Source organism: Synchiropus splendidus, chromosome 6, assembly GCF_027744825.2.
Source record: "Synchiropus splendidus isolate RoL2022-P1 chromosome 6, RoL_Sspl_1.0, whole genome shotgun sequence".
NCBI classification, from domain to species: domain Eukaryota; kingdom Metazoa; phylum Chordata; class Actinopteri; order Syngnathiformes; family Callionymidae; genus Synchiropus; species Synchiropus splendidus.
The window spans coordinates 1,588,500-1,616,038 of NC_071339.1; the positions used below are offsets into that span (position 1 = coordinate 1,588,500).

The 27,539-nt window shown below is 46.3% G+C and overlaps 5 protein-coding genes across 6 annotated transcripts; all 5 read left to right on the forward strand.

The window, feature by feature from the left end:
* The first annotated feature begins 318 nt into the window (after window positions 1-318).
* Window positions 319-6,356, forward strand: LOC128760298 (proliferation-associated protein 2G4-like). The gene is made up of 14 exons (XM_053867580.1): window positions 319-416; window positions 831-941; window positions 1,392-1,520; window positions 1,696-1,801; window positions 2,706-2,775; window positions 2,857-2,949; window positions 3,024-3,087; window positions 4,396-4,474; window positions 4,537-4,615; window positions 4,673-4,806; window positions 4,943-5,037; window positions 5,106-5,233; window positions 5,333-5,386; window positions 5,671-6,356. Exons 1-14 carry the CDS (start codon window positions 401-403, stop codon window positions 5,725-5,727), a joined length of 1,215 nt encoding a protein of 404 aa, XP_053723555.1. The 5' UTR covers window positions 319-400; the 3' UTR covers window positions 5,728-6,356.
* Window positions 6,357-6,905: 549 nt separating this feature from the next.
* Window positions 6,906-11,592, forward strand: crbn (cereblon). Its single transcript, XM_053869212.1, has 11 exons — window positions 6,906-7,034; window positions 7,195-7,304; window positions 7,383-7,585; window positions 8,207-8,356; window positions 9,010-9,178; window positions 9,484-9,546; window positions 9,611-9,695; window positions 9,812-9,927; window positions 10,410-10,474; window positions 10,546-10,677; window positions 10,861-11,592. Exons 1-11 carry the CDS (start codon window positions 6,962-6,964, stop codon window positions 11,042-11,044), a joined length of 1,350 nt encoding a protein of 449 aa, XP_053725187.1. The 5' UTR covers window positions 6,906-6,961; the 3' UTR covers window positions 11,045-11,592.
* A 508-nt stretch (window positions 11,593-12,100) lies between these two features.
* vhl (von Hippel-Lindau tumor suppressor) lies at window positions 12,101-14,874 on the forward strand. The gene is made up of 3 exons (XM_053869213.1): window positions 12,101-12,508; window positions 12,566-12,688; window positions 13,927-14,874. Exons 1-3 carry the CDS (start codon window positions 12,322-12,324, stop codon window positions 14,115-14,117), a joined length of 501 nt encoding a protein of 166 aa, XP_053725188.1. The 5' UTR covers window positions 12,101-12,321; the 3' UTR covers window positions 14,118-14,874.
* Window positions 14,875-16,287: 1,413 nt separating this feature from the next.
* On the forward strand, window positions 16,288-19,600 carry tatdn2 (TatD DNase domain containing 2). The gene is made up of 6 exons (XM_053868630.1): window positions 16,288-16,332; window positions 16,714-16,880; window positions 17,311-18,588; window positions 18,645-18,772; window positions 18,854-19,037; window positions 19,279-19,600. Exons 2-6 carry the CDS (start codon window positions 16,716-16,718, stop codon window positions 19,417-19,419), a joined length of 1,896 nt encoding a protein of 631 aa, XP_053724605.1. The 5' UTR covers window positions 16,288-16,332; window positions 16,714-16,715; the 3' UTR covers window positions 19,420-19,600.
* Window positions 19,601-20,188: 588 nt separating this feature from the next.
* ccdc174 (coiled-coil domain containing 174) lies at window positions 20,189-25,160 on the forward strand. 2 transcript variants are annotated; one of them, XM_053868338.1, is made up of 11 exons: window positions 20,189-20,310; window positions 20,467-20,574; window positions 20,647-20,747; window positions 20,814-20,872; window positions 20,935-21,091; window positions 21,211-21,306; window positions 21,376-21,512; window positions 21,577-21,671; window positions 21,762-21,903; window positions 21,994-22,161; window positions 22,965-25,160. In XM_053868338.1, the coding sequence occupies exons 1-11, from the start codon at window positions 20,269-20,271 to the stop codon at window positions 23,600-23,602; spliced, it is 1,743 nt and encodes a 580-aa protein (XP_053724313.1). In that variant the 5' UTR covers window positions 20,189-20,268; the 3' UTR covers window positions 23,603-25,160. The 2 variants fall into 2 exon arrangements, with proteins under 2 accessions (XP_053724313.1, XP_053724314.1); XM_053868339.1 differs by having other exon boundaries at window positions 21,997-22,161.
* Window positions 25,161-27,539: the final 2,379 nt, after the last annotated feature.

Below are 27,539 nucleotides of genomic sequence, written 5' to 3' on the forward strand. Positions count from 1 at the left end.
TGTGGAGAGGGTTGGAGACAATGTTCTGGAGGCCAGGCTCAACGTGGAGAGGAGAGATGCAGGACATGTTGGAGCGAGAAATGTCATTAGAAATAACAGGTGAGCTTCATGGATGTGGTGAAGCAGGATGGGAAGAGGAAGGGTGATCAAACCCTGACTCGGGAAGAAGGACACACTAGCAGCTGCTTTTATCTGACTTCAGCTGTGACTTTAAGAAAACTGTATTTCAACTTAAAAGCAGGCTTCCAGAAACATCAAAGGCGCATGAGTAACATGAATTTACCACCTGATAAAAAAAAACTCCCGTGGAGGAATGAAGAACATCAACACCAGTGACTCATTCTAGTCTTTTGTTGAGAACTTACGAATCGATAGACACTCGCTTCTAAAGTCTGCTGCCATGCCTCTTATTTTCAGTAAGTCCGAGTTCATGCTGGATGAAAACAAAGGCTTATTTTCTCACATTTAGTGATGAATTCTGCACTTGAGTAGTGGTGCTTTACTTCAGCTGTCTTAACAATAACAATATGAATGCAGTCAGTTGGCAGTTGATGGACGTCGTATTACAGAATTACTCACCTGTGACTAGGACCAATTTGGAGGATGTTGACAGGTGTGAAAAAAGACGCAGGAATAAAGTGTGAAATAACAATGACAGCGATGCCTTTTGGCGGGAAATTACAGTGACGTCACGAGTGGCGTTCAAGCGCGGTGGACTCGGTACTGTTCGGCTGAGGTCGGGGAATTCCGACCGAGCTCGGTCCCTCTAATCCCCGGGCTGTGTGTGTGCGCGCGCGCCCTTGTGCGTGTGTGTGTGTATGTGTGTGTAGGGCCCAGCGACTTCTACTACACCGGGAACATGTCGGACGACGAGCAGGAGCAGACGGTGGCCGAGGACCTGGTGGTCACCAAGTACAAGATGGGAGGCGACATCGCCAACCGTGAGTGCATTCGGACGCGTGTCCGCGGATCGTGGTCGCGTTCCGAGGGCAGCTAGCCATGCTGCATGCTAACGCGGCTTCAGCCCGTGTAGTAGCGGCCATGTGGTTTTCATGCCAGACACACACAGGTGCTGAGACGCTGCACGAACAAGCTTCCTCCTGTTGTCCGTTGCTTTGCTGCCGTCACCTTTTTATCATCGCTGAACTGTGACTTGAGTCTCCCGATTAAAACCACGGTGAATCACTTGACCAAACGCGATCAGCGCTGCAGTGTGTAGTGGCAGCATCAGCTGGAGTTGATGGTGGTGTGCTGTGATTGTTCATGCTTGCTCACCTGGGTGTGAGTGACAGGTGATGCTCGACACCAGTCCTGTGCCATCCCATCGTTTGAGCTGTCAAGCGTTGACAAACCTTCTGATGGATTTCTCTCCTCCTCCTCCGTGTTGACAGAGGCGCTCCGCCTGGTCGTGGAAGCGGCGGCGCCTGGCGTGTCTGTGCTCAGCCTGTGTGAGAAGGGAGATGAGTTCATCACCGCTGAGACCGGGAAGGTCTTCAAGAAGGAGAAGGAAATGAAGAAAGGTGAGGATTCCGCTGTGTGTGTGTATCCTCGGTGGCGACGGGGTCGTGCCAGTCCACGCTCATTTCTGCCACACCTCCCTGAATGGGAGCAGAATTTCATGATTTTGTGGATTACGTGCCTTGAGTTTTTCTCTGTGAAAATGAACATGTTGTGGTTTTCTCTTCCGTTTTCCAGGCATTGCTTTTCCCACCAGCGTCTCAGTCAATAACTGTGTTTGCCACTTCTCTCCCCTGAAGAGTGACCCTGACTACACACTTAAAGATGGGGATCTGGTCAAAATGTAGGCACCATGCTCTGCCATGACTGTCCTGTGTGTGTTTCAGTCTCCCTGAGTGTGTTGTCCTTCCATCACTCGAGTTCATGTCTGTCTGTCTGTGTGTGTGTGAGAGGTTCTCCTAGTTGCTCTTGGCTGTCGAATCCCATCTGTTCCGTGGCAAACAGCAAGTAAGACTGGGTGGAAATGTTGCTCCAACAAGAAAGTGTGTGAAATTGAAGCCCTGGAGGAACCAATGTTGTGTTACTTTTCAATTGTGGGTTGAAATTTGAATCCCCATGAAGGTTTCTAGGGGAAAAATAGGATTGGTGAATGATGAATAAAAGATTCAGGATTCATTTGATCATAATAATGGCTTTGGATTTCATAATAAATGAAGGAAAATGACACATTTTCACTTCTCACTTGTCGTGTTGCCACTTTCGTCCTCTGTTATCCGTGTGTCGACTGGTGCTTTATAAAGCCCTCTGTCTTGTTGTCTGGCTCTGTGTTTTACTCACTGCATTGTTCAGCTATTTCTTTGTTTCAATTGTCTGTGTCGATGTGAATTCATGTGTCCTTCACCCTAGCTTCTACCAGGAAAACCTTGTAACATTGAAATACAGCCTCGCAGCATAGTCAGGTTTGATCAGGGTTAATGTGCGGTCTCTTCAGTAGCTCCTGTTTTCGGTGATCTGAAATGATGACTCAGCAAAGAGCATTCATGAACCCAACCTAAACTTGGACTTTTGTCGTGTTGAAGTTGCAGGGAAATGGATTGTCTTGACTGAAATGCTATTCAGATGTTGATCTGGTTTCTGTCTTCTTGTAAAGACATCTGGATTTAACTAAGAGCGATTCATTGCCTGAATAACTGGTTAGCAAGTTTGTATAATCTTGATCAGGGTGTGTGTTTTGAATTTGCCTGCAGAGATCTGGGCGTTCACGTCGATGGCTTCATCGCTAATGTGGCGCACAGTTTTGTGGTGGGAGCTTCAAAGGTGAGAGCTGTTTAAAGCTGAGAACCTTCCAGTAATCTGACTTCCACTCCTACTCCCGTTTTGTTTTGTTTTTTTCTGCAGGAAAACCCCGTCCGTGGCCGCAAAGCCGACGTGGTGAAAGCAGCTTACCTTTGCGCTGAAGCAGCACTTCGCATTGTCAAACCTGGCAACCAGGTAACCATTCAGTCACTTCTGAACAGCAGTGAAACGTGTCAACACACATATGGCGCTATGATGTTGTTCTTCAGAACATTCAGGTGACGGAGGCCTGGAACAAGATCGCACAGTCGTTTAAATGCACACCTATTGAGGGTGAGTCCACACTAGCACCGGCTATGTTTTCACACTGTGCCTAACACACAGCTTCAGTTATCCGGCTGACTGCAGGATGAAGTAGAACTTTGAATTTGTCAACAGATTATGAGCCTTGCTTTGGCAGTTGTGTTTAACGAATGACATGCACAATTCAAAGGAACTCCTCAAGGGTTTCTCCAATCAACAAAGTGAATACTGTTGTAAAAAGGAATTGTAAAAATTGAGTTTTCCAATGATGTGGCATGTGCATGCATGTGTAGCGATTGCTCTCCTCTGGCATCGTGAAATGAATCCTCACAATGGTCCTCATTCATTTGCTTTATTCTGCCACTTGAAAATCCCAAACACTGTCTCCGGAATTCAGTGTCCCTCGTAGTTTCCTGCCGTGACGTGAATGTTCACCCAAGAGTTCAGATTTACAGTGATTTTATAACAACCAAATAACATTTCAGAAACAGAAAGAAATTATTTTATTTTATTTTTTTAGTCTACCTCAGAAACGGGCAGAAGCTAGGGATGCAGTGATCCGACTTCTGTTCCCGATACCGATTCCTGGGCTTAGTATGGACCGATACCAGTGTTTAAGTATCAACCATCTTTCCATGTTGTGGGACACTCTAAAAATAACTTCTTATGGAATTCCAAACTTGATATTCATTGAAACAACCTGTTTACCAAATGTTGCCTGTGCTACTTCACCGCAAGAGTCTATTTCTTGCGGAGCTAGGTGCAGCACCGCTCCCAGTTGGAGTGGAGGGGAACAAGCTGAAAAGAAATTAACCTGCAGGATTCCACATTAAGAGACTGAATCGGGTAGATAGCCGATTCCTGGATCAGTATCAGTGCATCTCTAGCAGAAACACCTGGACGTTGGTGCTTATCAGTTGGCAGAAAGACAGGAAATAATTGTTTGTTTTATGTATATGTAAAGTAGTTCATTCATCATCTTAACTTTCATAGTCATACCTTTTTATTACATTATGAAGTTCAAAGTCCTGTCAAATATAACTGTCAGATATGTAAGATGTTAGTGGAAAAAGAGACGAAAGCTCTCTCTCTCATAGCGCACGATAGTGCAACAATTCTACTGCCATGCAATCACAGTAAAACCAGGTGACGGGTGTAGACTTGTTGGAGTGAAGGGAACCATTTCAGTTTTGGATAATAAAAACACAGTTTTTGTGTGTGTGACTTTGCATTAGGAGCCCGGGAAGAGAACATTCCCACTTGTCCCGTTTCTTACTGCTTACTAAGAGTGAATCCATGACGACGTCTATTGTTAACTCTGAGTCTTTTGCTTGGAAGGAATGTTGTCCCACCAGTTGAAGCAGCACGTCATCGATGGAGAGAAGACCATCATTCAGAACCCATCAGATCAGCAGAGGTTTGGAATCCTCCGACATCTCACATGCTCAGTACCACTTTAAATCCCCTTCTACTGTCCAGAAAGGACCACGAGAAGGCAGAGTTCGAGGTGCACGAGGTTTACGCTGTGGATGTTCTCATCAGCTCTGGTGAAGGAAAGGTCTGTGTTTCAGTTGGTTTTGGTCTTCAGAGGTGTAGAGGTGCCGTCTACTTTCAGGCCAGGGACGGAGGACTAAGGACCACAATATACAAGAGGGACCCCAGCAAACAGTATGGCCTGAAGATGAAGACCTCCAGGATGTTTTTCAGTGAGGTGGAGCGCCGTTTTGATGCCATGCCCTTTACTTTGAGGTGGGACTGTCCAACATTACATCCAGAAAGATGAGTTGAAGCCTGTGTGAAAGCAGGGGTCAGTGCTGCTGTGTGTGCGTTTCAGTGGTCGAGTCAAGCTCAAGCAACTGTAGACCTGTGTTGAATGTCATTGCAGGGCCTTTGAGGATGAAGCCAGAGCCCGTCTGGGCGTGGTGGAGTGTGCGAAACATGAACTGCTGCAGCCGTTCAGCGTGCTGCACGAGAAAGAAGGTGAGTGTTGATCAAGCCTTGGCGATCGCGTGTACGAACACCAATCTTCCTACAACCACCACCTGCAGGAGAGTTCGTAGCTCAGTTCAAGTTCACCGTTCTGCTGATGCCCAACGGCTCTCACCGAATCACAAGTGGACCTTTTGACCTTGAAATCTACAAGTCAGAGCATGAGGTTGAAGACCAGGAGCTGAGGGTGAGATGTGATGTGTATTTCAAACTGGTGGTGCTGATTTTGACAACACTGGATTTATATATATAGCTATATATATGTTGTTGGGTGCCCTCTTTGCAGAGTCTGATCCAGAGCTCAGCCAGCCGCAAGACACAGAAGAAGAAGAAAAAGAAGGTGGGCCTCGCGTAAGATGCAGTCTGTCACAGCAAAGAGGCCTCATGTGACAATTGGCATGTGGTTGAGTGGCTACAACTTATTTTAAAAATGTGTTTAAATAGCAGAGTATTATTTCTAAAGCTGACGCATGGTTTAGACTGAAGTGCTGACAATCATAAAGAGAACTGGGAATAATCTTAAGTTGACAGCTCAATTTGATGTGCAAATAAGACAAATGGAAAGCTGGGTGATGTTGTTGCGCCTCAGTATATTAAGCAATTGCTCCTGTCTCACAACTTCAGGCTTCAAAGACAGTGGAGAACGCGACAGCCGCCGACGAAAAGGAAGCAGCGAAGTAAACGCTGCGACTCCACTCATGCAACTCCAAAGAGAAGTGGTGTAAAATGTCTACTGCTGGAATTACACAAGGCTAAACAAACACTGGAAGCAAATGATTATTACAAGCCAGTTGTTCTCGAGACTTGTAGAGGACGTTTAACCTTTTACTGTGTCGCAGCTACTTAAGTCATGAATTTGAACAGGAAAAATTGACTTTGTTTTGTTTTACATTTCAGTGGTCAGTATCTCTGAAGGAACATTAGATTGCAATGTTTACATTTCATCTTCCAGCAGTGAAACAGCCAGGTTTAATTGACAAACTCCGTTTTTGAGACAATACACAGGTTGAGGCTGTCGTAAAGGGTGAAACTGCTGTACTGTGAGGTAGTACTTACGTAATCCAACCTGTGCTTGATTTAAAATAGCTGAAACTGATTGACCTGCTTAAAAAAAAACTAAGGAGTCAAGGGAACAAAATGCTACACTAACTGCCAAGGAAGCACGATGGCCAAGACGGTCAGCATTGGTGACGTGAATAAACTCAGGTTCGACGGTGATGTGACGAAGGAAGAGGCCTGTGTGTTGATCATTTGCTGATAAAAGATTGTAAACCACCTGGAGGGCAAATGAACTGTGGAAATAAAATATTTTTTTCACCAGTCTGTTGCTGATTTTATGTGTTGCACACAAAGTAGAAATGAATGTAGCAACCTGCTTTCAAAATGTGATTAAAGTCTTAGTAAAACCGCAATTAGAACGTTGACTTGACATCTAGCTTCTTTATTCGACTCCTGTTTAATGAAGAAAGTAAGCATGTTATTTAATTGTACCTTTCAAGCACTCCTGTATATACAAAACACACACGAGTGGTAGAAGCACACGGTTAAAGTGTAAACGGTGAGCAAACTTTTAAAAGTGAGGAAGTGCAGATATTATATATATATACATATATTATTATTTATTTTGTTAGTATTTATCTGATATTTATTTTGGACATATAGTTTTTGTTTTTGGAAACGGGAGGCCTCAGACCGAAATTCCGTTGCCACAATACAGTGATATGTTTTGGTGCAATGACAATAAAGAAAGTCTGAGTCTATTAGACCCGCTGTTTTTCTAGACATAGACATCGCTATAACAATGCGACACGTTATGAGACATCGGGAGGCCACAGGAGGCGCTCACGGGCCGCTGTGCTGTTCCTCCCGTGCGGCGCCATAGAAGAAGAAGCAGCAGCATTGTAAACACAAGGATATGGCTGCCGAAAGGGGCGGAGGTGAAGATAACATTAACGACAACATGGGGAACCAGCTACAGCTTCTACCAGGTGAGGAGCGCTGCACCACCAGCTCCAGGGCGAGATGGGTTCATGTGTTGTCCGCCGCCGTATAGTGAGCGTCCCAAAGCGGAACACGCTCTCGTTTGTTTGTGATTCGCAGTCTTTTTAGCACCTGCTCCTGAAATAACAATTGGTGCTGTCATGACAGAGAACGAAGAGGATGAAGACGGCGATATGGAGACTGAGGATCGAGACAATGAGACGACAGAGAAGCCCAAGAACATCAACTTTGACCCCAGCCTCCCCACGTCTCATGCTGTCAGCTACTTTTGCTTTCAGAATCCAGTCTTGGGTGTGTTCCTGTGTCATAACCGAGATTCATTCCTCTCCCTTCAGTACCTGGGCTCTGACATGGAGGAGTTTCACGGTCGCACTGTCCACGACGATGACAGTATTCAGACCATCCCGGTGATGCCACACACGGCTGTCATGCTTCTGCCTGGTCAGACTCTTCCTCTGCAGCTCTTCCGGCCGCAGGAGGTCAGCATGTTGAAAAGTGTCATGCAGAAAGACCGCACGTTTGCGGTGCTGGCCCACAGGTAACATGAAGGGCTGACCCCAAAAACTGACCCATAACAGTTGAAATGATCACTGTTTGGAAGGAACCGACTATAGTTTGTCACCTTTTATTTAAAACAAGGAGAATGGTGTTGAACAATACATACAGTTGTCACTTCAGTACATCTGCTGTTAGTTTGACTCTCATTATTGACAGATTCTTTTTTTTTACAACAAATCGACAAAATAATGTTGACACTCTGTGCACAAGGTTCTGGTCAATGTTGGTTTGAACCTCATGTTACTAATGCAACACAGGCAACATGATCTGACATGTGTGTTTAAATTGTCATATTTCCTCTGGAGTTTATATCTAGATAATTCCAAAACTGTCATAAAGCCGTATTTGTATTTTGCTTTCTTGCTATTTTTAATTAGTATTCAGCCAGTGAATTGATTCTTCAGTGGTAAGAGGGCTAATAACAATAGTCTTGTTGAGTTCTGTAGAGAACAGTGTTTAATAAAATAAAACTCAGTGCTCAAACACTTCACTTCTGCGGTTTTGTTTCTTTGTATAGTTATTTAAAATTTGCATGAATAGAAACTGTTCTGCATTCTTTTCACACGTCATAATTCTAATTCGGTTTTCCCGTTTTCCTCAGTGAGGCTGGCGAACCGGACACAGAGTTTGGGACGACGGCAGAAATCTATGCGTATCTCGAAGAGCAAGAATATGGCATTGAAACTGTGAAAGTGAAGGCAATCGGGAGACAGCGATTTAAAGTCCATGAGATCAGGACTCAGGCGGATGGGTGAGTTACAATAACCAAACTCTTGTTAATTCCATTATGATACTGTCCGGGTCTCATTATTTAGGAAACAAATCAGCAGTGGCTTATGTTTTTTTGATGTTTCGTGTCAGATCTGCGGCAGGATTTCTATTCATTTTTCTTTCTCCTTATTTTAATGTTTATATTTCCTTATGTTTTTGGGAAGAGGCTTATAATTTCTGCCTGAATATGTTCTGTATCATCATGCACCGCTAGAGGGCAGACGTGAAATGTAAAGTCATAGCCCAAGTCCCTTTCATTGTGAATGGTTGCTTGTAACTTGTTGACAATCCCTCGTGTGACAGTGCTCCAGTGCAGACTGGACGTTTACACGATTAAATGGGAATAAGGTGGCCGCAGCAGACAAGCATGTTTCTGACTTTGCATTTGGGCTTTTGGCTAGTGCTGAAATCATCATCACTCATTATACAGTTATCAGATATTGTTGAAAGCGATAAACATAGTGTTTGTTCCAGTCGGTTCTGTGATGTCATTTCATTCACAACTTGATCTCTGTCACTGTGTTGTTTAAGAACAAATGGTTGCCATGAACCCCCCATGGGAAAACATCCTATCGCTTTGTTTGATCTGTTCAACATCCACTCTACTCATCCCTCACTGCTTTCTCCTCCCAGGATCAGGCAGGCAAAAGTACAGATCCTTCCAGAAAGAATTCTTCCAGATCCACTGTCTGCAGTGCAGCTGATGCCCCTCTCCAGGATCCACACCCACCCTGCCCCCTCCCCCTCCCCCTCCACTCAGAGCTGCAAACAAACACCACACTCATGGAAAAAGAGTCGACAGGTCAGACATACTCATAGGCTTCACTGACGTCTTTGACCTCTTTCTCCAAGTGTGTCTGGGCTGGACATTATGTCTTAGAATCAGCTTTATTACCAATGAGAAAAGAAAAGAAGTAACTTTACTCATCCACGTATGGATCACATGATGTTCAAAGAGTAATTTGGTTCACTCTGGGCCCAACTCACATCTTGTTATTTACCTGTTTGAAAAGAAAATAAATGTTCTCAGTCTCAACATGCCAAACCAAGCAAACGACTGGATGAATTCCCATTGATTCTGATGATGAGTTGACATGTTCTCTGCAGCACAAGCTGAACTGTGCCAGTATGACTCCGTGGCCTCCGTGGGTCTACTCGCTCTACAACCCTGTAAGTCACACGGCTGCACATGCGCACACCAACCTCGGACTCACGTCCTGTTTTGGCTTGACAGGAATCACTCATGAACCGAGTGAAGAAGCAGCTGCACGAGTGGGGCGACAATCTGGTGGTGGACTTTCTCCCGGCGAACGCTGTCGGTGAGGCCGCGCTCCGTTTATTCCCGATGAGTCACAGACACATGTGTTGAGCTCTGTGTTTGTGTTCCATGCTGACTCTTCTTCCTGCATCCCACCTCTTGTCTGGCTTCTCTCAGACTTCTCTTACAGGGTCGCGGCATTTTTGCCCATCGATGATTCTCTGCGGCTCCAACTTCTCAAGATAGGCAGCGCCATTCAGAGGCTTCGCTGTGAGCTAGACATTATGGACCGGGTGGGAACCGCCACACTATTGGGTTTCCTCTCTTGTTTAGGGAATTGCATTGCTTCTGGAAATAAATAGCAACAATTTTTTTAAAGAACAAAAACATGGCAGTTTATATAAATACAAACTTGAGTGACTGGCTCTGACTGAAAGTGATGAAATATGCAGAATATAAATCCTTATTTTCCATCGAAAGACACAACTGTGTTTACGTTTCTGGTCCGAGCTACAAACTGTGAATACAAACTAGAATGGAGACCAGCAACCACCATTCTGCTCCTGATTCCCCCGTCTCATACACACTGAGGCAGTTTGAATGAACTTCTCAGGTGATGCTCGATCACTGATCACACCTCCCTCCTGCTGACTGCTGATAACCATGTGCAGTCATGCAGATTTGGACCAGTGGAACTGGCCTCCTTTTCTTACTGTGTTAAAGGTCATTATTGTCAATGGGCTTCTGAAAGCTAAAACCACTGTTTCCTTCTCAGTGCACCTCACTGTGCTGCAAGCAGTGCCAGGACACTGAGATCACCACCAAGAACGAGATCTTTAGGTGAGAGCGCTGCAGTTTTTGGTGAGTGACGTTAGGATTCAAGCCTTCATGTTTCCATCATGTGTCTGCAGCTTGTCTCTGTACGGGCCCATGGCTGCCTACGTCAACCCTCACGGTTACGTCCATGAAACTCTGACGGTCTACAAAGCCAACAATCTCAGCCTGGTTGGCAGTCCATCCACTCTGCACAGCTGGTTTCCGGGGTAACAAACGTCTTGAGCTCCTACTCTATCTGCAGATTTTATTGACTTAAACCCAGAGAACAGAACCTTTTAATGCTCTAGCAAAGAATAAGAGCCTCAGAACTGTCATAGTTCCAACCTTAGCTACACACTTGTATGTGTTGAAAAATCCTTTCCTCTTTGCGCCCTCTCCTCCTCCCTCAGTTATGCTTGGACCATTGCTCAGTGTCGAACCTGCAGCTCCCACATGGGATGGAAGTTCACGGCCACCAAGAAGGACTTGACGCCGCCTCGCTTCTGGGGTCTGACCCGTTCGGCGATGCTGCCTCGTATCCCCCAAACTGACTTGGAGGAGGGGCGCGAGGGCTCCCGCCTCCTCTGCTTGTGAAATCAGCGCCATCCTCTCATGATACTTAGGACCCCGTTTCCCACCCTCCTCACACCAACTCTTGATTTGGGTGTGATTGCTTTCAGTCATCAGTACTTCACACTTATCTCTCACCCCTGGCTGCAAATCCGCCACATTAGCCGAAAGGTCAGTGGGACCGGAGCATGAAAGGGTGTGCGCCCAGCAGGAAGGAGGTGGAGACTGGTCATGATGCTTCTAGAAAATGCTGCTGGAAATGCAGGTTGTTGCCGTGACGCATGACCATCTGCACTTGCCGCTGTCCTGTCCGTCGACGTGTCTGCCGCAGCCACGAAAACACAAAACGCTGCTGCCGAGTGCATCTTCACTTGCTGTCGATATCCTCTGTGGTCGGGGAAACGCTTGAACCAGTTGAGTAGAAATGCGCCCGAGTGCCCAATGATAGTGATATTACGGAACGTGGAACCAGATCGGATGTATTTTTGTATGCGGGAAGTACAACAGCGTCCTCGTTCATGTAATGTGATTTTTATTGTTCAGTTTTTGTGTAATAAACAAACAACTGATGGTACTGCATTGTGTGATGAGCTTGGAATGAGGAGAGATTTTCATCGTGGAATGACACAATTTGTGACACAAATTCAACACATTTCTCTCGTCATGACCTTCTAGAATTCTCCCTTGATTTTACATCACTATATACTTGCATTAATGATGTTGCAAAGTGTTATTACTTTGTAGTTTCTAGAAAGATTTTGAGCAATGACTGTCGATTTTTGCAAACTTAAGACGTTATGACTTCCAAATGACACTTAACACTTAAAACTTTGGCATGAAGTTACTCTAAAGGTATGTGACATTTGTTGATTGAAGAAAACACAATCGGAGGCAGAGACTTACACTGGTCACAAGCGGGCAACTGTTGGCTGGGCCACGATAAATAAATAAAAAACTCCATCTTGTTGTATAACGTTTAGTCTCATGTCTCACATTGTCTCCGATCATGCGATATTTGCTGCTGCAGGGCTCAACCTCACCACCTGGGGTCGCTGTTGGTATCTAAGTTGTCCAAGCAGCCGAAACTCTCAGTAGAGGAAGAAATAATCAAAACAACCGGAAAAGGGGAGTCGAGGTGGGAATTGTCTTTTCTGTCTGCATAAACATCGCCAAAACATTGAGCTTCACCTGGGCAGGGTTTTCTTATCGACCACAGTAAGGTGGCCTGAAGGGACACACCTCCACCGGCAGCGCCAGCCGCGTCTTCCGGTGAGCCTCAGCAGACGGTGGCGAGCGCAGCTATGCCTCAGGACTGGGAAGAGGCTCTTCCTCTGGTCCGCTCCTTGAACAGCCTGGTCCCCGTCACCGTCGTCTTCTGTAATCGCACCACCCGCGTGGTCAGACCCATATGGATCAATTACAGCGGGGAGCCAGTGCCGTACCAAGACCTCCAGCCTGGAGTGGGCCGCCGCTTCACGACATACGTCGGTGTGTATATGCTGCTCCCCTCCGCGTTGGCCCGTGTGAACATTGTGGCGTTCCCAGGTCACCCGTGGCTGTTCCGAGACGCGCAGAGTGACGAGCCGCTCATGGGGAACCAGAAAAAGGTCTATGTTCCCCAGCTGGCCGATTCCCAAAGGGCTACATTCCTCAATATCACCATTCCAGGTAAAGGACCCCATACTGTTGAACGTTTTCTGATGTCACACGGATGAGCAAAAAAAATAATAGAACAGAATATCAGCGATACAGCGATATCATAAAGCGTTTCGACACAATGACACACTGTGCTGATGCTGTGTCACTGAACACTGACCCCTGCTGGACAGTACGAGTCCCTGCAGCCAACCCACTTGACAGACTGAGCTGACACTGACTTGATGACCTATTGTGTATAATAATTTCTAATAATAATCATTTAAGTCTTTGCATTCATTATTATTCTATATCTTTGAATAATGTGAACATGTATCATAATGTGAAAAAACTTTTTTTATTCAATATCCAATGTTTTTAAATTTTCGAAATGAAATTATACCTTGAAATTAATTTGAATTAGTATGGAACAAGACAAGTCGACAAACTGGGTACGGGTTGAAATAAATACATTATTCTCCAACAGGAGATCGAAATGGTCCCACACGGCAGACAACTTGTGTTTCCCTTGGAGCTGCCGCCTAGATCCACTAAGACATTCACAAGGAACTGTGAGAGCAGATTGTTTCAGCAATTGCATCCTGTTGACAGACGCGCTTCCTTATAAACACAGTTAGGCGTGTTTTTGAGGAGTCGACACAGTCACGTGGTTGTCTTAAAGCGGTACGCGCACCGACGCGGGGCTTGCTCTGTGAGCTCAGCACGCGCGCCGCCGCGTTCTCGGTGTTGTGGGACCCATCACTAATACTTAACTAATAGTTACATTTCTAGCTACATTTCTACACCGCGTATACGTTCACCACAAACAAGGGAAAAAAATGAAATGCCAAAGTAGTAGCTGTTGGTCTGTATTTATATTAACACGGATGAAACGTGTGCTGTTTGAGCAACAGGTAAGGTCTGTCTTTAATCCAAAGAGTAGCAGCGTTTTGTGCAGCACAAGGATCCTCTGTTACGCCCACCTCCTTCGACCAACAGGTGAACTGTCACATAGTACCTGCTGGCTCAGTCCCCAACTTTGGCTGCCCAGAAGACGATCCAGATTATTATTAATGTTATTTTAATGTTGCTCCTGCCGTCTCCTAAAAAATACAGGTGGCCAGTTGGGTGGGCCAACAACACTGGTTTAAATCCTTGAAGTTACAGTTGTTTTCAAAAGAAAAAACGAGTTGTTTTTGTGATTATTTGAGTGAAATGTGTTTGTAATGACAGCGTCTTGCAAACCTGTAACCGTGTCACGTGTCGTTCAGTTCACAGCCTGAAGGAGCGTGCGCTGCAGGTGGTGCGGCACCTTGTAAAGCCAGAGGACTATCACAGGCTTGAGATTGCACGCTGTCTCATTGAAGAGCTGGAGGATCAGCCCAGCCTGCAGAAGGATCTACAGAGAATTAACCGAGTTGTGGACATTTTGCTGAGGGGAGTCGAGGGCCAGGAGGAGTGACTCCTGAGTTGAGCATGGACGTTTGTCTCTTTGGCCACTAGAGGGGCACCTTATGAGGAGCAAGTATCAAGAAACAAATCTGAACTTGTGATAACTAATGGCCAGAAAGGAAGCAACCTATTGTTGTCCTTTTGTTGATCTACCACTTTATATTGACCAGTCTTTGTTGTTCTCAACTGAGGCAGCTGGAGGCATTTTCATATGAGAAAAATGAATGTTATATTTGTCCGCTATTGTTTGTAAAACATGTAAATTCACCATACATTTGTCAATCAAGGTTCCTGCTTCGTCCAGATGGGGATTATTTCACATATCTGAAATATGTGATGCTCAACTAACCTCCTCCAAACAGCAGTACTAATACATGTGTTAACACAAAGTCTTAACCAAAGTTCAAACCTTTGATTGCATTTTCACACATTACAATTTTGTACAGATCATAACAATACACAAGATATAAATACAATAAACAAAACCTCAATAGCCCAATGGATTTCTTTTGGAATTGTGCCTGCATTCGGGAAGATGAGACTATGTTCCATTCAGAGCAGGAAGAGAGCAAAGAAGTCAGTGCTGGAACGTAGCAACAGCAACATTTTTTGGTTTGTTTGGGAGATGTAGAATGAAATGATTTATGTTCACATGAAATCCTTCCAAGTGTCTAAATGTCCTGACCACGTTCTCACTGTGATATGGACAGCTCATGAGGCGTCTATCTGAAAGACTTTGGGACATGTTCTATAATTAAAGATCAGTTCATGCGTCAGCAGTGGTCTTGTATGTCCATTTGTTGCTTGGAGACTAAGTAACACGACCCAGTTGGTGAGCTGAGCTGCAGCATCAGCGAGATGCAGATCAAAGAAAAGAAACAGAAGTGCGACTCAAGCCGTTTCCGGCAGGAAAAGTACGTTTTTTTTTTGGTTGTTTGTTGGTGACAGAAGGGATGAGTTGATTCTGCTCTTTCTAGCATGACATTCTGGCCCAAGCGCCACCCAGTGATGTTTCCCCACCTTCAGACGGACCACTGGAGCAAAATGAAAACGATGGTGAGATGCTGTGTTTGAAGATTCTCCCAACTTCTGAACATCTATGCAGAAACATGTTTGTGCTTCTTAAGACACCATTTTATCTGGCCTCACTTCCCATGACGTGGCAGAAGGACGAAGGTCTGCACTGACTGTTCAGTTTACAATTCATGGTGCTGTCACTCATTTCTCAACGTCCAAACATGCAGCTTCTCTCCCTCCTCTGACCCCTGAGACGTCAGACTCACTGGTGCAAAGAGAAGGTCCGTGAATGATGAATCATAATCGCTGACTCATAAAAACACACATGTATAACAAATCATCACTCCGTGTCGATTCTCAAGGGCTGCAGCATAAAACACCAAAATACCAAGCCTTACTTCAGAACCAGCCTCGGTATCGTAGTGAGTTCAACGATCGTGCCAGAAGGGGCTTCTGCTATTGGCTGCCAGAGAAGAAACCTTCAGCATGTAAGAACCGTGTAATACATCTGTCCAAATATTGTCAATTTAAAATCATGTTGGTCTACTGTTCTTCAAGCACATATTAAGTTCTGTAGAGACTTTATTGTCAATAGCAAACTCTTCTCACCATGTGATATTCTTGGATCACACATACAGAGAGGATGTCTGAAGAACACGTTCTCATCAGACAAATACGCAGATTAAGATGTGGAGGTGCAGTCACACATATCCCACAGTGTCTCACACTTTTCTTCAGGTGCACGCAGGTGCAAGCCCCGATGTGGACGGTGCGATGAACAGTCTTGTATGTTTATATGTTGTATATGTATTTCTTGCAGGTAGAAGACACTGCTTAGGAGCCTACAAGACGGCCCTGGGATTGCCAAGACTATGAAATGGAGTGACATGATTTTCACTTAAAAGGAAACAATGAATAATAATAATAAAAAAACACTTTATATTGTTGTTTTAAGACGTTCATCGATTTCCATCTAATTTTACTGTAACCAGTTTTCAGCCGAATCATCTTCGACCTTCTCGATAAACATTGATTATATCTATTAATTATTACAATGATATAACAAATATTCTTAGGATTTTTTTGTCCAATCCGTGAGGGTTTTTTCTTGGTCTGTAATCTCGCGATGTTTCGCGCGATCTCGGCTTTTAGCGGCACTCTACCTCCATCTAGCGTTGGCAGCGGAATATTGACTCCAATCGTAAAGTGTAAGTCACTAAAAGATACGAATATTCGCGTCATTTGAGACAAGTTGTATTTTGACTGAGTTGGCGAAGTTGCTGGCCTCGGACAGTGAGTTGGTTCCTGAAAATATTTGTCGAACTGGAGCGACCAAGCAAGAGGTACTTGGTTTATAGGATCCACACAGTCACGTTTAGCGTTGTTGCTAAATGCTCCAAGCGTTCAGTCACTGCTGACTTGTGCTTGTTCAGTGAGTCCAAGCGACCTGCCCCACGGTCGTTGGACACCGTAGAGAGGAGAGTCTTAACTGTCAACAAGACTCTAAGATAGAAAATGCTGTGTTTGTGACTGAGAAGACGAAGTTTACATGACATGATTGACACTTTTCTTGCTTTGTTGGTGGTCAGACATGGACAGTGATGAAAGGACACTGACATTTAGTTGGGGTCAAAAAGCAGGCGCGTCATCCCCCCGGCTTCAGGAGAGAAGGTCTTCTACTCCCAAGAGAAAGGTGGAGGAGATGAGTGCAGACATGAAGAGGCTGTCCAGGGAAACTGTGAAGTCACGTACCCAGGTAAACGCCCGCAGAGAATACGTCAACTGCCACAGTCGGTTATGTTTTACCAACTAAATGAATGTACTGCGTTCACGTGCTGCTCTTCTGAAGTATTTTGGGGCAAAATAAAGCCACATGGAATGACCATGGTGCGTTATATTGGGATTGATCTCCAGGTCAGGCTTGGGACATGCTCCTGAGGTGAGGTTTCTCAGTTCACCAAGGAGCGTCTCAGGATTCCCTCAGCTGAGTGATGTCTCCAGGGGGAGGGAAAGCTTGGCCTTCTGACTGAGGCCCTTGCAGCCCTGTTCCTGGGCCAGATGGATATTGATGCTGAATGCTAAAAGTTTGAAATTTGAAAAACCATTGTAAACATAAATCGAGCATTTTAATTTCATGACCAACTCAATAAAGTAAGGCAGTTACCAGCTTGTTTATGCTCTTACAGGTGGTGGATGATCCAGAACCCCCTGTGATGCTTTCGTCAGTAAAGTCGAAAGAGACGACGCACACTCCTTCCACTTCCTCTCAGTGTGCCAACTCAACGGAAAAAAGCTGGACTCCTGAGGAGGGATCGAAGGCAATGTTCAGAAGGGCTGTGATGGCTGCTGTGGACAACACCGTCACAAAGAGGAAGCTTTCAAACAGAATCTCTGACATCAGCAAACAGTCCCCTCCACCGCCCTCCACTCCTACAGAGGTAGAGGCCACTAGCTGGGATTCAACTGACACAACTTATGCTTCTGCACCAACGTATGAAAGCAGCTCAGCCATAGAAAGGGAAGCTGATGAAGAACAATCATCCCACCACATTCGTGAGGCCAACTTTGAAGGCTTCACAGCCGAGCAGGTGGCCGTGTCCCGTCTGAATGACTCCAGAGCAGTGGAGTTTGCCTCCAGATGGACTGTGGCAGAAGAGTGGCACTCTTCCACAGCTGATCCTCAGTATGTTCCCAGCTCTCCCGCAACATCTTGGAACGACTCTCTCGACTGCTGCCATCACAGCTTTTTCTCCGTGAACTCCCCAGAAGCTACAGCTTCAGTCTCATCGCACGACTCCTTGGACACCTCTGGGAACCAGGAGGAAACCGCTGAGGATTCTCTTGTCTTGTTTTCTCCTCCGTTACCTGTCAGAGAACAGCGAGGAGAGAATGAGGCCAAAGTGAAAACTGAAGATTTATTTGACTCCTTTTCCTTGACTGGGCCGTCCAGCAGAGGAGCGCCGGAGCGTGACCGGAAACGTGTGAGCAGACGTGCACAGTCTTGGTCTGGCTTTGCCCAACGCTCACCCAACTTTAGGAACAGACTCAGCCTTCCAAAGAAAAGACTTTCCCTGGGTGAAGATACGAGAGCCTGCTCACTGGAGTCGGGCTTCATTGACACCCACTGCCATCTGGACTTTCTGTACAGAAAACTGGCCTTCAGAGGACCGTTCAGACGATTCAGAGCTGTGCATCAAAGCGGCTTCCCCCCCAGTTTCCAAGGTTGCATTGCTGACTTTTGCAACCCGTCCACGATGGTGAGGGAGAGCCTGTGGCAAGGCTTGCTGGCGGAGGACATGGTTTGGGGGGCTTTCGGGTGCCATCCCCATTTTGCCAAGGACTACTCTGACAACCAAGAGGCCAATATTTTAAGAGCCATGCGACACCCGAAAGCAGTGGCCTACGGTGAGATCGGCCTGGACTACTCTCACAAAAACTTCACAGCTGTTCACAAGCAGAAAGAGGTAACTAATGAGTGCCTTTTTCAACAAGGAAGATCAGCTGCATTTCACCCATTCAGGTGTTTGAGCGCCAGCTACAGTTGGCTGTCGGCATGCAAAAGCCCCTGGTGATCCACTGCAGGGATGCAGACGACGACCTGCTGCAGATCATGAAGAAGTGTGTCCCTCCGGACTATAAGATCCACAGGTCAGTCAACTCTGAAGTTGCTCTCAAAGCCGGTCACTTTGACTTGGTCCGAGCATTTGGTCTGTCACTTGTGCGTTGCAGGCATTGTTTCACCAGAAGCTACAGTGTCATTGAGCCCTTCCTGGAAGCCTTTCCCAACATGTACGTGGGATTTACTGCTCTCATCACATATGGCAAAGCCACAGAGGTTCGAGACGCCGTCCGAAAGATCCCCCTCAACCGAATAGTGATGGAGACTGACGCGCCGTACTTCCTGCCACGACAGGTGCCTTCTTGAAGTGTTTAAAACATGTCGCAGTAAGAGCTAGACCCAAAAAAGTTTTTTCTTCTTCTGACAAAAGGAATCAGCCAGATGTTGTGTTGCCCCATTTTTGTTCCTTTCCAAACTTCTTTCACGCTCCAGTATATGCTCGCCTGACTTCTCATCTTGCTAACACTGTCGACGACTCTCGAAACATGCAAGACCACAGTGGGGCCTCTGAGACCCGTTTGTTTCTCTGCCACAGGTGCCGAGAAGCGCCGGTGCGTTCTCCCACCCTGGCATGGGCATCCACACCCTGGAGGAGATGAGCTCTCTGAGAGGAGAAGACTTGCACACAGTCCTCGCAACAATCCGCCACAACACCACTCAACTCTATGGCATATAGCTGGTGCACAGGAATACAAATGTGTTGAAGTTGTTACAGTTGTACTTGGATCCCTGTTTGAGATTTAAAAGAGGGGATGTTTAAAGGTTTTATGTCATTTACTTTGTTTCGTTTTTTTTAACGGGTGTGACGTGGTTTGGTTGGAAAATATTAAAGATGTGTTTTCACTCGACTGAATGAACTTCACATTTGGGTTTTCCTCTAAAGACTGGACATTACAACACAGCGCACACAGTGTTCTTTCCTCACTCGTGTTTTTGGCTTTGTTGTTTCCTGCCAGTGGAGTGATCTATAGATCGATGGATGGGCTACAGGTACCTCTGCACAAGTGGCTTGGACCGGGTAACAAACAAATACACCCATTTAGCCTGTTCCTTCATACCAAAGTGTCTGATTCATTGAAGTATATAGGCCCTAGACAATAAACACAGATGGAGGAAGATGGTGTGGAATCAGCCGTGGTACATTGTCCTTCTAGTCAGTGCCCAACATGACGACTGTACATTTGTCTTTCGAGAGTATTCTGGGTTTTCATACACTGTCAATGGTGGGAAGGGCGCAGTTAAAAATGTCACTATTTAAAAAAATGTAAAGAGAAGAGAAATCTAGTGTTATGAAATACAGACTACATTAGATGGCGGTCTCTGGTGCCAGTTATGTGAGGTAAAATGATACTCGATATAATTCAAACCGCGGACCGCAACAGCAATTGGCTGGAGGAAGAAAATGTAATAGACACGAGGGTCCGCTAGTTGGCAGTAGAGACACGATATACCGATAAATATAGACGAAGAAGAGCGGCGCTGTCGTACGAGCGCTGCCATCAAGCTAATAAAAGTCTACAAAAATATGGACAGGAGGAAAAAGGCATTCGACGTTACCGCTTCATCGGTACGTATATTAATTCTCAATGGAACCTGCCCATTGTATATTTTGAGACATTTAAAGATGCACTAAAAGTGAACTAAATGGCTAACATGCTAGCTAGCTAGCACTTGCCATACACAAGCAAACGCTAACTCGGTTCAGTAATGCCTCTGTTTACAGCTGGTGGACCTAAAAGCCGAACTTTACAGAAAGCAGGAGCAGTTCAAACAGGACAGACTTGGACAGCAAAATGCGGATACAACGTTGAAAGCAAAGGCCAAAGTAAAGGTGCGTTGACTGTGACTTGGTTCCTGCTGTGTTGGGTCGTATTTGAATCTCCTCTGTGTCTGTGCCGTGTAGAAACCTGCCGTGTGGACCAAGCAGAATCCCGGAGTGTCAGCCCGAGCAGAGAAGGATGCAGAGCAGCTGGCTGAGGAGAAGAGCAGCCTCGATTCTTCAAGGTGATTCAAAGCACAAGCGTCTCTTTTCTCGAGGAAGAGTCCGTGACGTGTCTGTGTTGGTGACAGGCGGAAGCTGGAGGAGAAGGCGCGACTGTATGAGCAGATGTCCAGAGGAGATTTCCCAGGTGGGTCGCGTGTGAACTGTGACCTTCGATCCGTGGCCTCTAACATTGTCACCGTTTGACAGACGAAGAGTCGGAGGGGCTGTTTTTGGTTGATTTCACTCAGAAGATTATCGACAGAAAGAAAGGCACGCATTCACAGAGGGAGGCTACCAGTGAGGATGAAGAGGGAGAAAACTTTTCTGCTGTTCCGCCTCCTCCTGAACACCCAGATGAAGAGTGGTAATGGTTTATCTCCTTGTTTAGTGGTCAGTCGTGAGCTTTGGATACAAGTCTTTTTGGATGTAATTCTTCATGTCCAAAATGCAACCTCCAGCTGATTCAATGTCACTGATATGCAGGGTGGACTATGTAGACGCTTTGGGCCGGTCGCGAAGATGCATGAAGAAAGACCTGCCCAGTTATCAGAGAATGGACATGGATCTCAATGGAAAAGGGTCAGTCTTTGTTGTTACAGTCTTCACCATTTTGACCGGGATGAATTTTAATGTGTAAATTGGCTCCAGACAAATCACCTCAGACAAGACGCATCTGTCTGAAGACATGCGACGAGAGCTGCAGAGACAGGAATGGGAGAAGGAAGAAGAGGAGGCCATGAAACGCCCGGTCGGACCTGTTCACTACGAGGACATCAGGGGTCAAGGTGGGTCCTGCCTGGTGTGGACGTTTTCTTCTGATGTTCTGAAAACCTTTGTTTGGTCTTTCAGAGGCTCGAGAACTGGGTGTTGGCTACTTTGCTTTCTCCCATGATGAAGAAGATCGTAGGAAGCAGAGGCAAACCTTGGATATGCTCAGAGACCAGGTGGGCTCCAAGTGTGGATGGAGATTCACATCTGACCAAACTGACTGGGTCTGTCTTGTTAAAGTGCCTGTCTCTCACCACCTGTCGTAGACAACAGAGCAGCGCAGCAAAAGGGAGCGACTGAAGGGGAAGAGACAGGCCATTCTCAAGGCACGACTGGCCAAAATCAAGCAGAGGAAGATGAAGGCGAAGGGAGAGGTTGCTGAGGATGTGGAGGAAGATGAGAATGAAGGTGATTTAGAAAAGACGTGGTCACATGTCAGCCGTCTGGAATAGGCCGAATACAAGAATATGTTAGAATATGGTCTGCTTGCTCTATCAGCAGCAGAAGAAGAGGAAGAGGAGGATGAGGAGCGCTTGATGGGGCCTTCACCGCCACCAGAGGACTGTCCTGAGGTCAGCATTCTGAAGAAGGTAGATGTCGTGATTCAGGAGAGGAGAGACACGAAGCCTGGAGTTCCACACGTCAGAGAATGGGACCGAGGCAAAGGTAACCGTGCTCCATCTGCTCTCATCCAGAACTGAAGCTGATCAGTTGTCTAATGTGTCACTTCTTCATGTTTTGGTTGTTCTCCCTGAAATGTTGCCTCCACTGGTCAGTGGAGCTACGCACATAGAACCACTGAGACTTGAGTCTTTTGGATGGTTCCACACATGAAGATCAAGATGTCTTCAAGTCAGAGTTTAAGATTTTAGGCCTGAATTTGTATTGACTGATCCAGGTTTCCACAACATTTAGTGTCTGATTTTATCAAAGTTCCAGTTCTGGACTTTCGGATCATCAACCTGAACCTTGTAGTATTTCTAAATGTTTAAAGCAATTCACTGTTCTATCTACAGTACTACTGATTCTACTTCCCATGAACCATCTCCTCAGCAGTTCACTGACTAGTGAAGCATATCTTTTGCTTGATAACATGATGACCACCTGCATTGTTTGGATTCTTTTGCTGCTCTCTCTCAACATGAATTAGAGCCACGGAAAGGCGCCGCACCTTTTTTTGTAAATTAAAACCTAATTAGTTTTTCAAAATAAAACACAATAGCACAGTAGCATTTTTATAGCAGAAGTTAAATTTCATTGTTCAGATTTGAACTAAGAGAATCAATTCACTAGTATTTGTACTTTCAAATTTAAGATAGGGGAAAAAGTGGAGAATTTCAAATGAGCATTGACATTATAGTTTCCATACAGTGGTGTCGTCCAGACTTTTTTTCATAGTTATTTCGACTGATCACAACACCCTAACTCTGTTTGTGAAATACATGAACATGATTTCCTTCTAATTGCAGAGTCCATGTTCACTGAGTGGAAAAGCCGCCGTCGGGATGAACGGGATTCGGAGTTTGCGCCCCCGACTGCGTACTTTGAAGAGAAGAGGTCGAGATATGGGAGCACCAAGTTTCCCTCCAAGTCTCCTGACAAGTTTAGTCCGGACCGAGCAGGAACCTCGCAGAGCCAAGCAGATCCAGTCTCTCCTCCAAAGACCGATGTTTCTCCTCCTCCGGCTCAGTGCAGTCCACCAGTGACCCCACAGCCAGCGAGTGCTGCTGCTGCGCCTTCCTCGCAAGCGTCGTGCTCCGCTGTCCCCCCCGTCAACTACCAGTACCCCCCTCCTCCTTTTTACCCTCCATTCCCCCCGTCTCAGTTCATGTGTCCTCCTTACCCACCACCCCAATTTTACCCAGGTTATCCAAACCAGTATTACGCTCCATATCCAGCACCGCAGCCCCAGCAGCCCCTTCAGTCCACCGCTCCCAGCCAAGCCCCGGACCCTCCTCAGCAGCCCCGGGCGTCGCACCCTCCCCAGCAGCCCCGGGCGTCGGACCCTCCTCAGCAGCCTGCAGCCCCGAGCCAGGCTCAGAAGCCCCCGTGTGGCTCCTCCGGGAGCCTTGAGGAGTTGCTGTCCTTCTACAGAAGCACCTCCTGATCTGCTCATGTTCCTTTCTGCTGTGGTTGCACTGTAGGCCATAAATTGATGAAACCTTTTAAAGAAAGTAGCAGCTTGTTTCCTATTCCGAGTCCTCGTCTTGTGGCGCTGATGTGGTGCACATGGTTTTGACTTGAATCGCCACTAGATGGCAGTGCTCACTTCTGTGTGTCAATGGCGTTGATCAAATCTGTGCGTCAGTGGTGTCTGCACGGACTTTGAGGTGCACTCAGTCTTTCACATTGCTGGGGTGAGTCTTTGTTCACATGTTAAATCCAATAATTGTTCTCAGTTTTATGGCATTGAGACTTGCTTTGCGTGCCACACGAGTAACCGACTGGCTGTGCCAAGCATAAGCAGAAACCTCAAGAGAACCAGGCTGAGGGTCAACGGTCAACACATTGCAGTGGGCAGCCCAAACCTGTGTGTATGCAAGTTGTTGATGAAATGATATTTAATTCGCAGCAAGTGGGGAAACCTGAGTCGTTTTGTATGCACTCTGGTTTCCTCCCACCACCTGAAAAGAATCAGCTGCTGATATTTCCCAGCTGTGTTGTGTTAACTCCTGCTCTATGAAGCTGCCTGACCACAGAACACTGGGTGTAAGCCAAAAATGTTGAGTGAATACAATGATGCGTCCATTGTTTTCATTGAAGTTTTATTTCCAAGCGGTCAGGACTACTTTCTGAAGCCTAGCTGGCTCTCTCTTGTCTCTGGTGTCATCCAAGACTTAACGCTGTGTTGTGTCCATCTATCTCCATCGGATGCTGCGGGTAGAGTCACATGAGCTGAAAACTGAACTCTCTTTCCAGACTTTCTCTAGATTGGCTTCATGTGCTGATCCAGTCTGACTGACTCCTTATAGCCGATGGCATCACAGGCTCTTAAAGGTTCCTGTTCTTCTTGATCTTAACATGAGCATAGGAAGAGAAACTATCCAATAAGAGGAAATTCAGTTTCTATCGAGTGTCGTGTCCTGGTTATTGCCACTGGATTTCGGAGGCTGAATACACGTCCTGATGTACGGAGTTGTCTGGCCCGGAGAACATGGAGCCGCTGCTCTGGGGTTGACAATTTATGACTTTGATCTTTTTTCCTTTAGAGTGTGAGTTCAGCTCCCAGGTGGCTGGTTGAAACTCTGCATCATAAAACTGCTCGGAGGGGAAAAATCCTCGTAAAGTTGCCTTTGATTTGATGAACACACTGCAGTTTAAGATTCATTTTTATGAAATCCTTTGACATCGACGTACTCGATTGTACTCTCAAAAATGCAACAGTTTTGTACAAGTGTATGACACGTTATCGAATACTACATGAAACAGTTTGACTGATGGTTGAGTTTGGCTTTGATATTTTAGCTTTTCCTTTCAGCAAAACAAACTTTGGAGTGGAAACATGGCGGTGACCGGTGGATGGTGCTTAGCCTTGTTAGCTGACCTCAGTATTGTTGTCAGCTACAAACTGCTGTGTTCATTTCTCTCTCTCTCTCTTCAGTTCAGTTCAGTTGTATACATTCCTCGCATATTTCCAGTACACATGGTTGGGGGTGAAGCTCTTGTACATGAGGCTTTGAGGGCAACACTGGGTGGGCGGGGGGGGTCTGATGGTGAGGTCCTGCAAGAAAAGGGATGAGAGCCATTACATGTATTTTCTGCCTGGTCAGCGCTTTTATCCCCCTCAATTAAATTTGGCTTCTGCACCGCACCAGCGCAGACGGACTTGGCTTTCAATATCACATGATTCTCGCCTCGGGATCTCAACAGTTCTTCCGTGAGCTGCTCTCCGCTGTGAAGCGCTGCAGGTGCTGGATTTGTTCTGGGCCGGTCTGGAGCCGTCGACACTGCATGTCCACGCCAGTCCAGAGGAGTCTTCTCACAGTGGAAACAGATGCCTCTATGAGTGATGCGTCTTTATTGCTCCTCTCTACTGCCACCTCCATACTGTGAGCTGATGTTCTTCAGATGGAGACTCCCTGTCAGCATCGCCCCACGGCGAGCTGTAATGAGCTGTGTGTGTAATAAGGGCTGCTCCACCCACCCGGCTGCAGTGCTGCTCCTGCCCTGGTGAATCTTCACTTGGGCTTATTTAAGCTGTGCAAAGGCTCTTTCTCTCTTTTTTTTATAGTCTAATATAGTGTTGAACTAAGGAGCCCAACTCATCCGCTCAAGGTGTCTACATTTTGAACACAATCCATGGTCCCAGAGTCTGTACTTACATTTCTGTGGTTGAGTTTTGAAAACACGTTGTCCTCCATCACCACTGACTCCACTGACACACTGCTTTCAGTGAATTCCTGCTGGTGTTGCAGTCGACTGAGACCAAACGACGTCACCAAAGCCATGACTTCAGAGTCCTAGGCGAGACCATGAGCAAAGTCAATACAGAAGCACAGGCACACTTGCATTTCTGACTGGGAAAGAAACTGTGGTTATGGTTAAGATGTGGACTGAGACTTAGACTTTCTTTATTGTCATTGCACAAAAACATATCACTATATTACGGCAACAAAAATTTCAGTCTGAGGCCTCCGGTTTCCAAAAAACAAAACTATATGTCCAAAAGTAAATAAATATTAGCTTCTCTTCTAACGTAAACACACCTACTGTAGTGAGTCACATCAATGTAAAATCCCTGAAAAGAGCGCATGAGACCTTAAAATGAATATCACACTTTGTTGAGCGGCAGCTGTGTGAAAGACTTGTGGGCCGCCTGCAATGATTTGGACTCTGGCCCTTGAGTTTGACTCCTGTTCTATTGAATATTTGAGTAGAAAAGATTTCCTGTCTCAAACTGCTGCAGACCCGTCACAACACGTGTGAGTGTGGGCTTGTTTATACCGCCTCGTGGGGACCTCGTGTCTTCGCAGGGACCTTTTGCCGGTCCTCACAGGTCCGAATCTCAATTTGAGGATGAAGACTTCAAAACAACAAGGTGATTATGACTGGGTGTCTGTTTGGTGCAGAGTCCTGGCTCAGGTGTTTTGGATGGTTAGGTTGAGGGCGAGAGGCTGGGGAAAGGGTGATGGCCAAACCTCACAATGTCCCCATAAGGATGGCAATACAAATGTGTGTGTTCTTGTATTCTAGCTTTGTGAGAACCTGTATGAGTTTTCAATCAACTGAGTGAGGACGTTTTGACTGCTCCTCACTTTGTCCAGCTTCAGTTTGAGGGTTAAAACTACAAAATAGCTGGGTTATTGTAGTTGGGTTTTAGTTTGGTTCAGAGTGAAGGTTTCGAGGGAGAGGCTGAGGAAAGCATTATACCATGTCAATGGCCGTCCTCACTGAGACAGGAAGGCAAACGTGTGTGTGTGTGTGTGTGGGGGACTGGACTTGAGATTTCCAGTCGGCGTCATGTCACAGAGCGATCAAGTGTGATGAAATGTTTTCGAGTCTCACTCGTGGAAGTGACTCGACCTGAGGCGTGTTTTGTTTGGGGGTGTGCAGCGGAGGTGTGTGTCCACCCTCTTCCTCCCTGGTTGGTTTAGAATTTCCGTGTTCTGGTGCAGCTTCATGTGCCTGGGCTCCTGAGGGCTCTGCAGCTCTGCGTGTGTTCAGCAGGAGCCTGAGCTGGAGGCAGGTTTTCTCTCCTGGGTGGCCTCGCGCCGCTGGGGGAAGATATCACCAGTTTGCTGTTGACACTGCCAGCATCTGGTAATGGCTTCATAAATTGCGTGGGGTGGAAGGGGAAGTGGAGGGACGGTGGGCTCATTGGCAGTCTGCTCCCGCCCCGCTGGCTCTCAAGCTCCCATCATGCTCCTTCACACCTGCAGGGAAGGAAGCGGCAAACTCTCCTGCGAGGGTCGGCCACATCCATCTGCGCGCTGCCATTTAGAGTTGCTTTGGCGACGGCTGAGACCTGAAGGGGCACTTCATCTGTGTTATCTTTTGATAATGACGGTTGAATTCTGCGTCTTCCTGCTGCTGCTGTGGAAGCG

What these genes read in the sequence shown, in the direction of transcription:
- vhl (XM_053869213.1), top strand. Translation starts at nt 12,322, where the DNA reads ATGCCTCAGGACTGGGAAGAGGCTCTTCCTCTGGTCCGCTCCTTGAAC. An exon ending in CCGCTTCACGACATACGTCG is followed by an intron (nt 12,509 to 12,565) that starts GTGTGTATATGC and finishes TGGCGTTCCCAG; the next exon opens with GTCACCCGTGGCTGTTCCGA. An exon ending in CCTCAATATCACCATTCCAG is followed by an intron (nt 12,689 to 13,926) that starts GTAAAGGACCCC and finishes CGTGTCGTTCAG; the next exon opens with TTCACAGCCTGAAGGAGCGT.
- tatdn2 (XM_053868630.1), top strand. Translation starts at nt 16,716, where the DNA reads ATGGACAGTGATGAAAGGACACTGACATTTAGTTGGGGTCAAAAAGCA. An exon ending in CTGTGAAGTCACGTACCCAG is followed by an intron (nt 16,881 to 17,310) that starts GTAAACGCCCGC and finishes ATGCTCTTACAG; the next exon opens with GTGGTGGATGATCCAGAACC. An exon ending in CTGTTCACAAGCAGAAAGAG is followed by an intron (nt 18,589 to 18,644) that starts GTAACTAATGAG and finishes TCACCCATTCAG; the next exon opens with GTGTTTGAGCGCCAGCTACA.
- crbn (XM_053869212.1), top strand. Translation starts at nt 6,962, where the DNA reads ATGGCTGCCGAAAGGGGCGGAGGTGAAGATAACATTAACGACAACATG. An exon ending in TCTACTCGCTCTACAACCCT is followed by an intron (nt 9,547 to 9,610) that starts GTAAGTCACACG and finishes TTGGCTTGACAG; the next exon opens with GAATCACTCATGAACCGAGT. An exon ending in AGCTAGACATTATGGACCGG is followed by an intron (nt 9,928 to 10,409) that starts GTGGGAACCGCC and finishes TTTCCTTCTCAG; the next exon opens with TGCACCTCACTGTGCTGCAA.
- LOC128760298 (XM_053867580.1), top strand. An exon ending in GGGAGGCGACATCGCCAACC is followed by an intron (nt 942 to 1,391) that starts GTGAGTGCATTC and finishes CCGTGTTGACAG; the next exon opens with AGGCGCTCCGCCTGGTCGTG. An exon ending in GCCATGCCCTTTACTTTGAG is followed by an intron (nt 4,807 to 4,942) that starts GTGGGACTGTCC and finishes ATGTCATTGCAG; the next exon opens with GGCCTTTGAGGATGAAGCCA.
- ccdc174 (XM_053868338.1), top strand. Translation starts at nt 20,269, where the DNA reads ATGGACAGGAGGAAAAAGGCATTCGACGTTACCGCTTCATCG. An exon ending in AGCAGCCTCGATTCTTCAAG is followed by an intron (nt 20,748 to 20,813) that starts GTGATTCAAAGC and finishes TGTTGGTGACAG; the next exon opens with GCGGAAGCTGGAGGAGAAGG. An exon ending in CGAGGACATCAGGGGTCAAG is followed by an intron (nt 21,513 to 21,576) that starts GTGGGTCCTGCC and finishes TTGGTCTTTCAG; the next exon opens with AGGCTCGAGAACTGGGTGTT.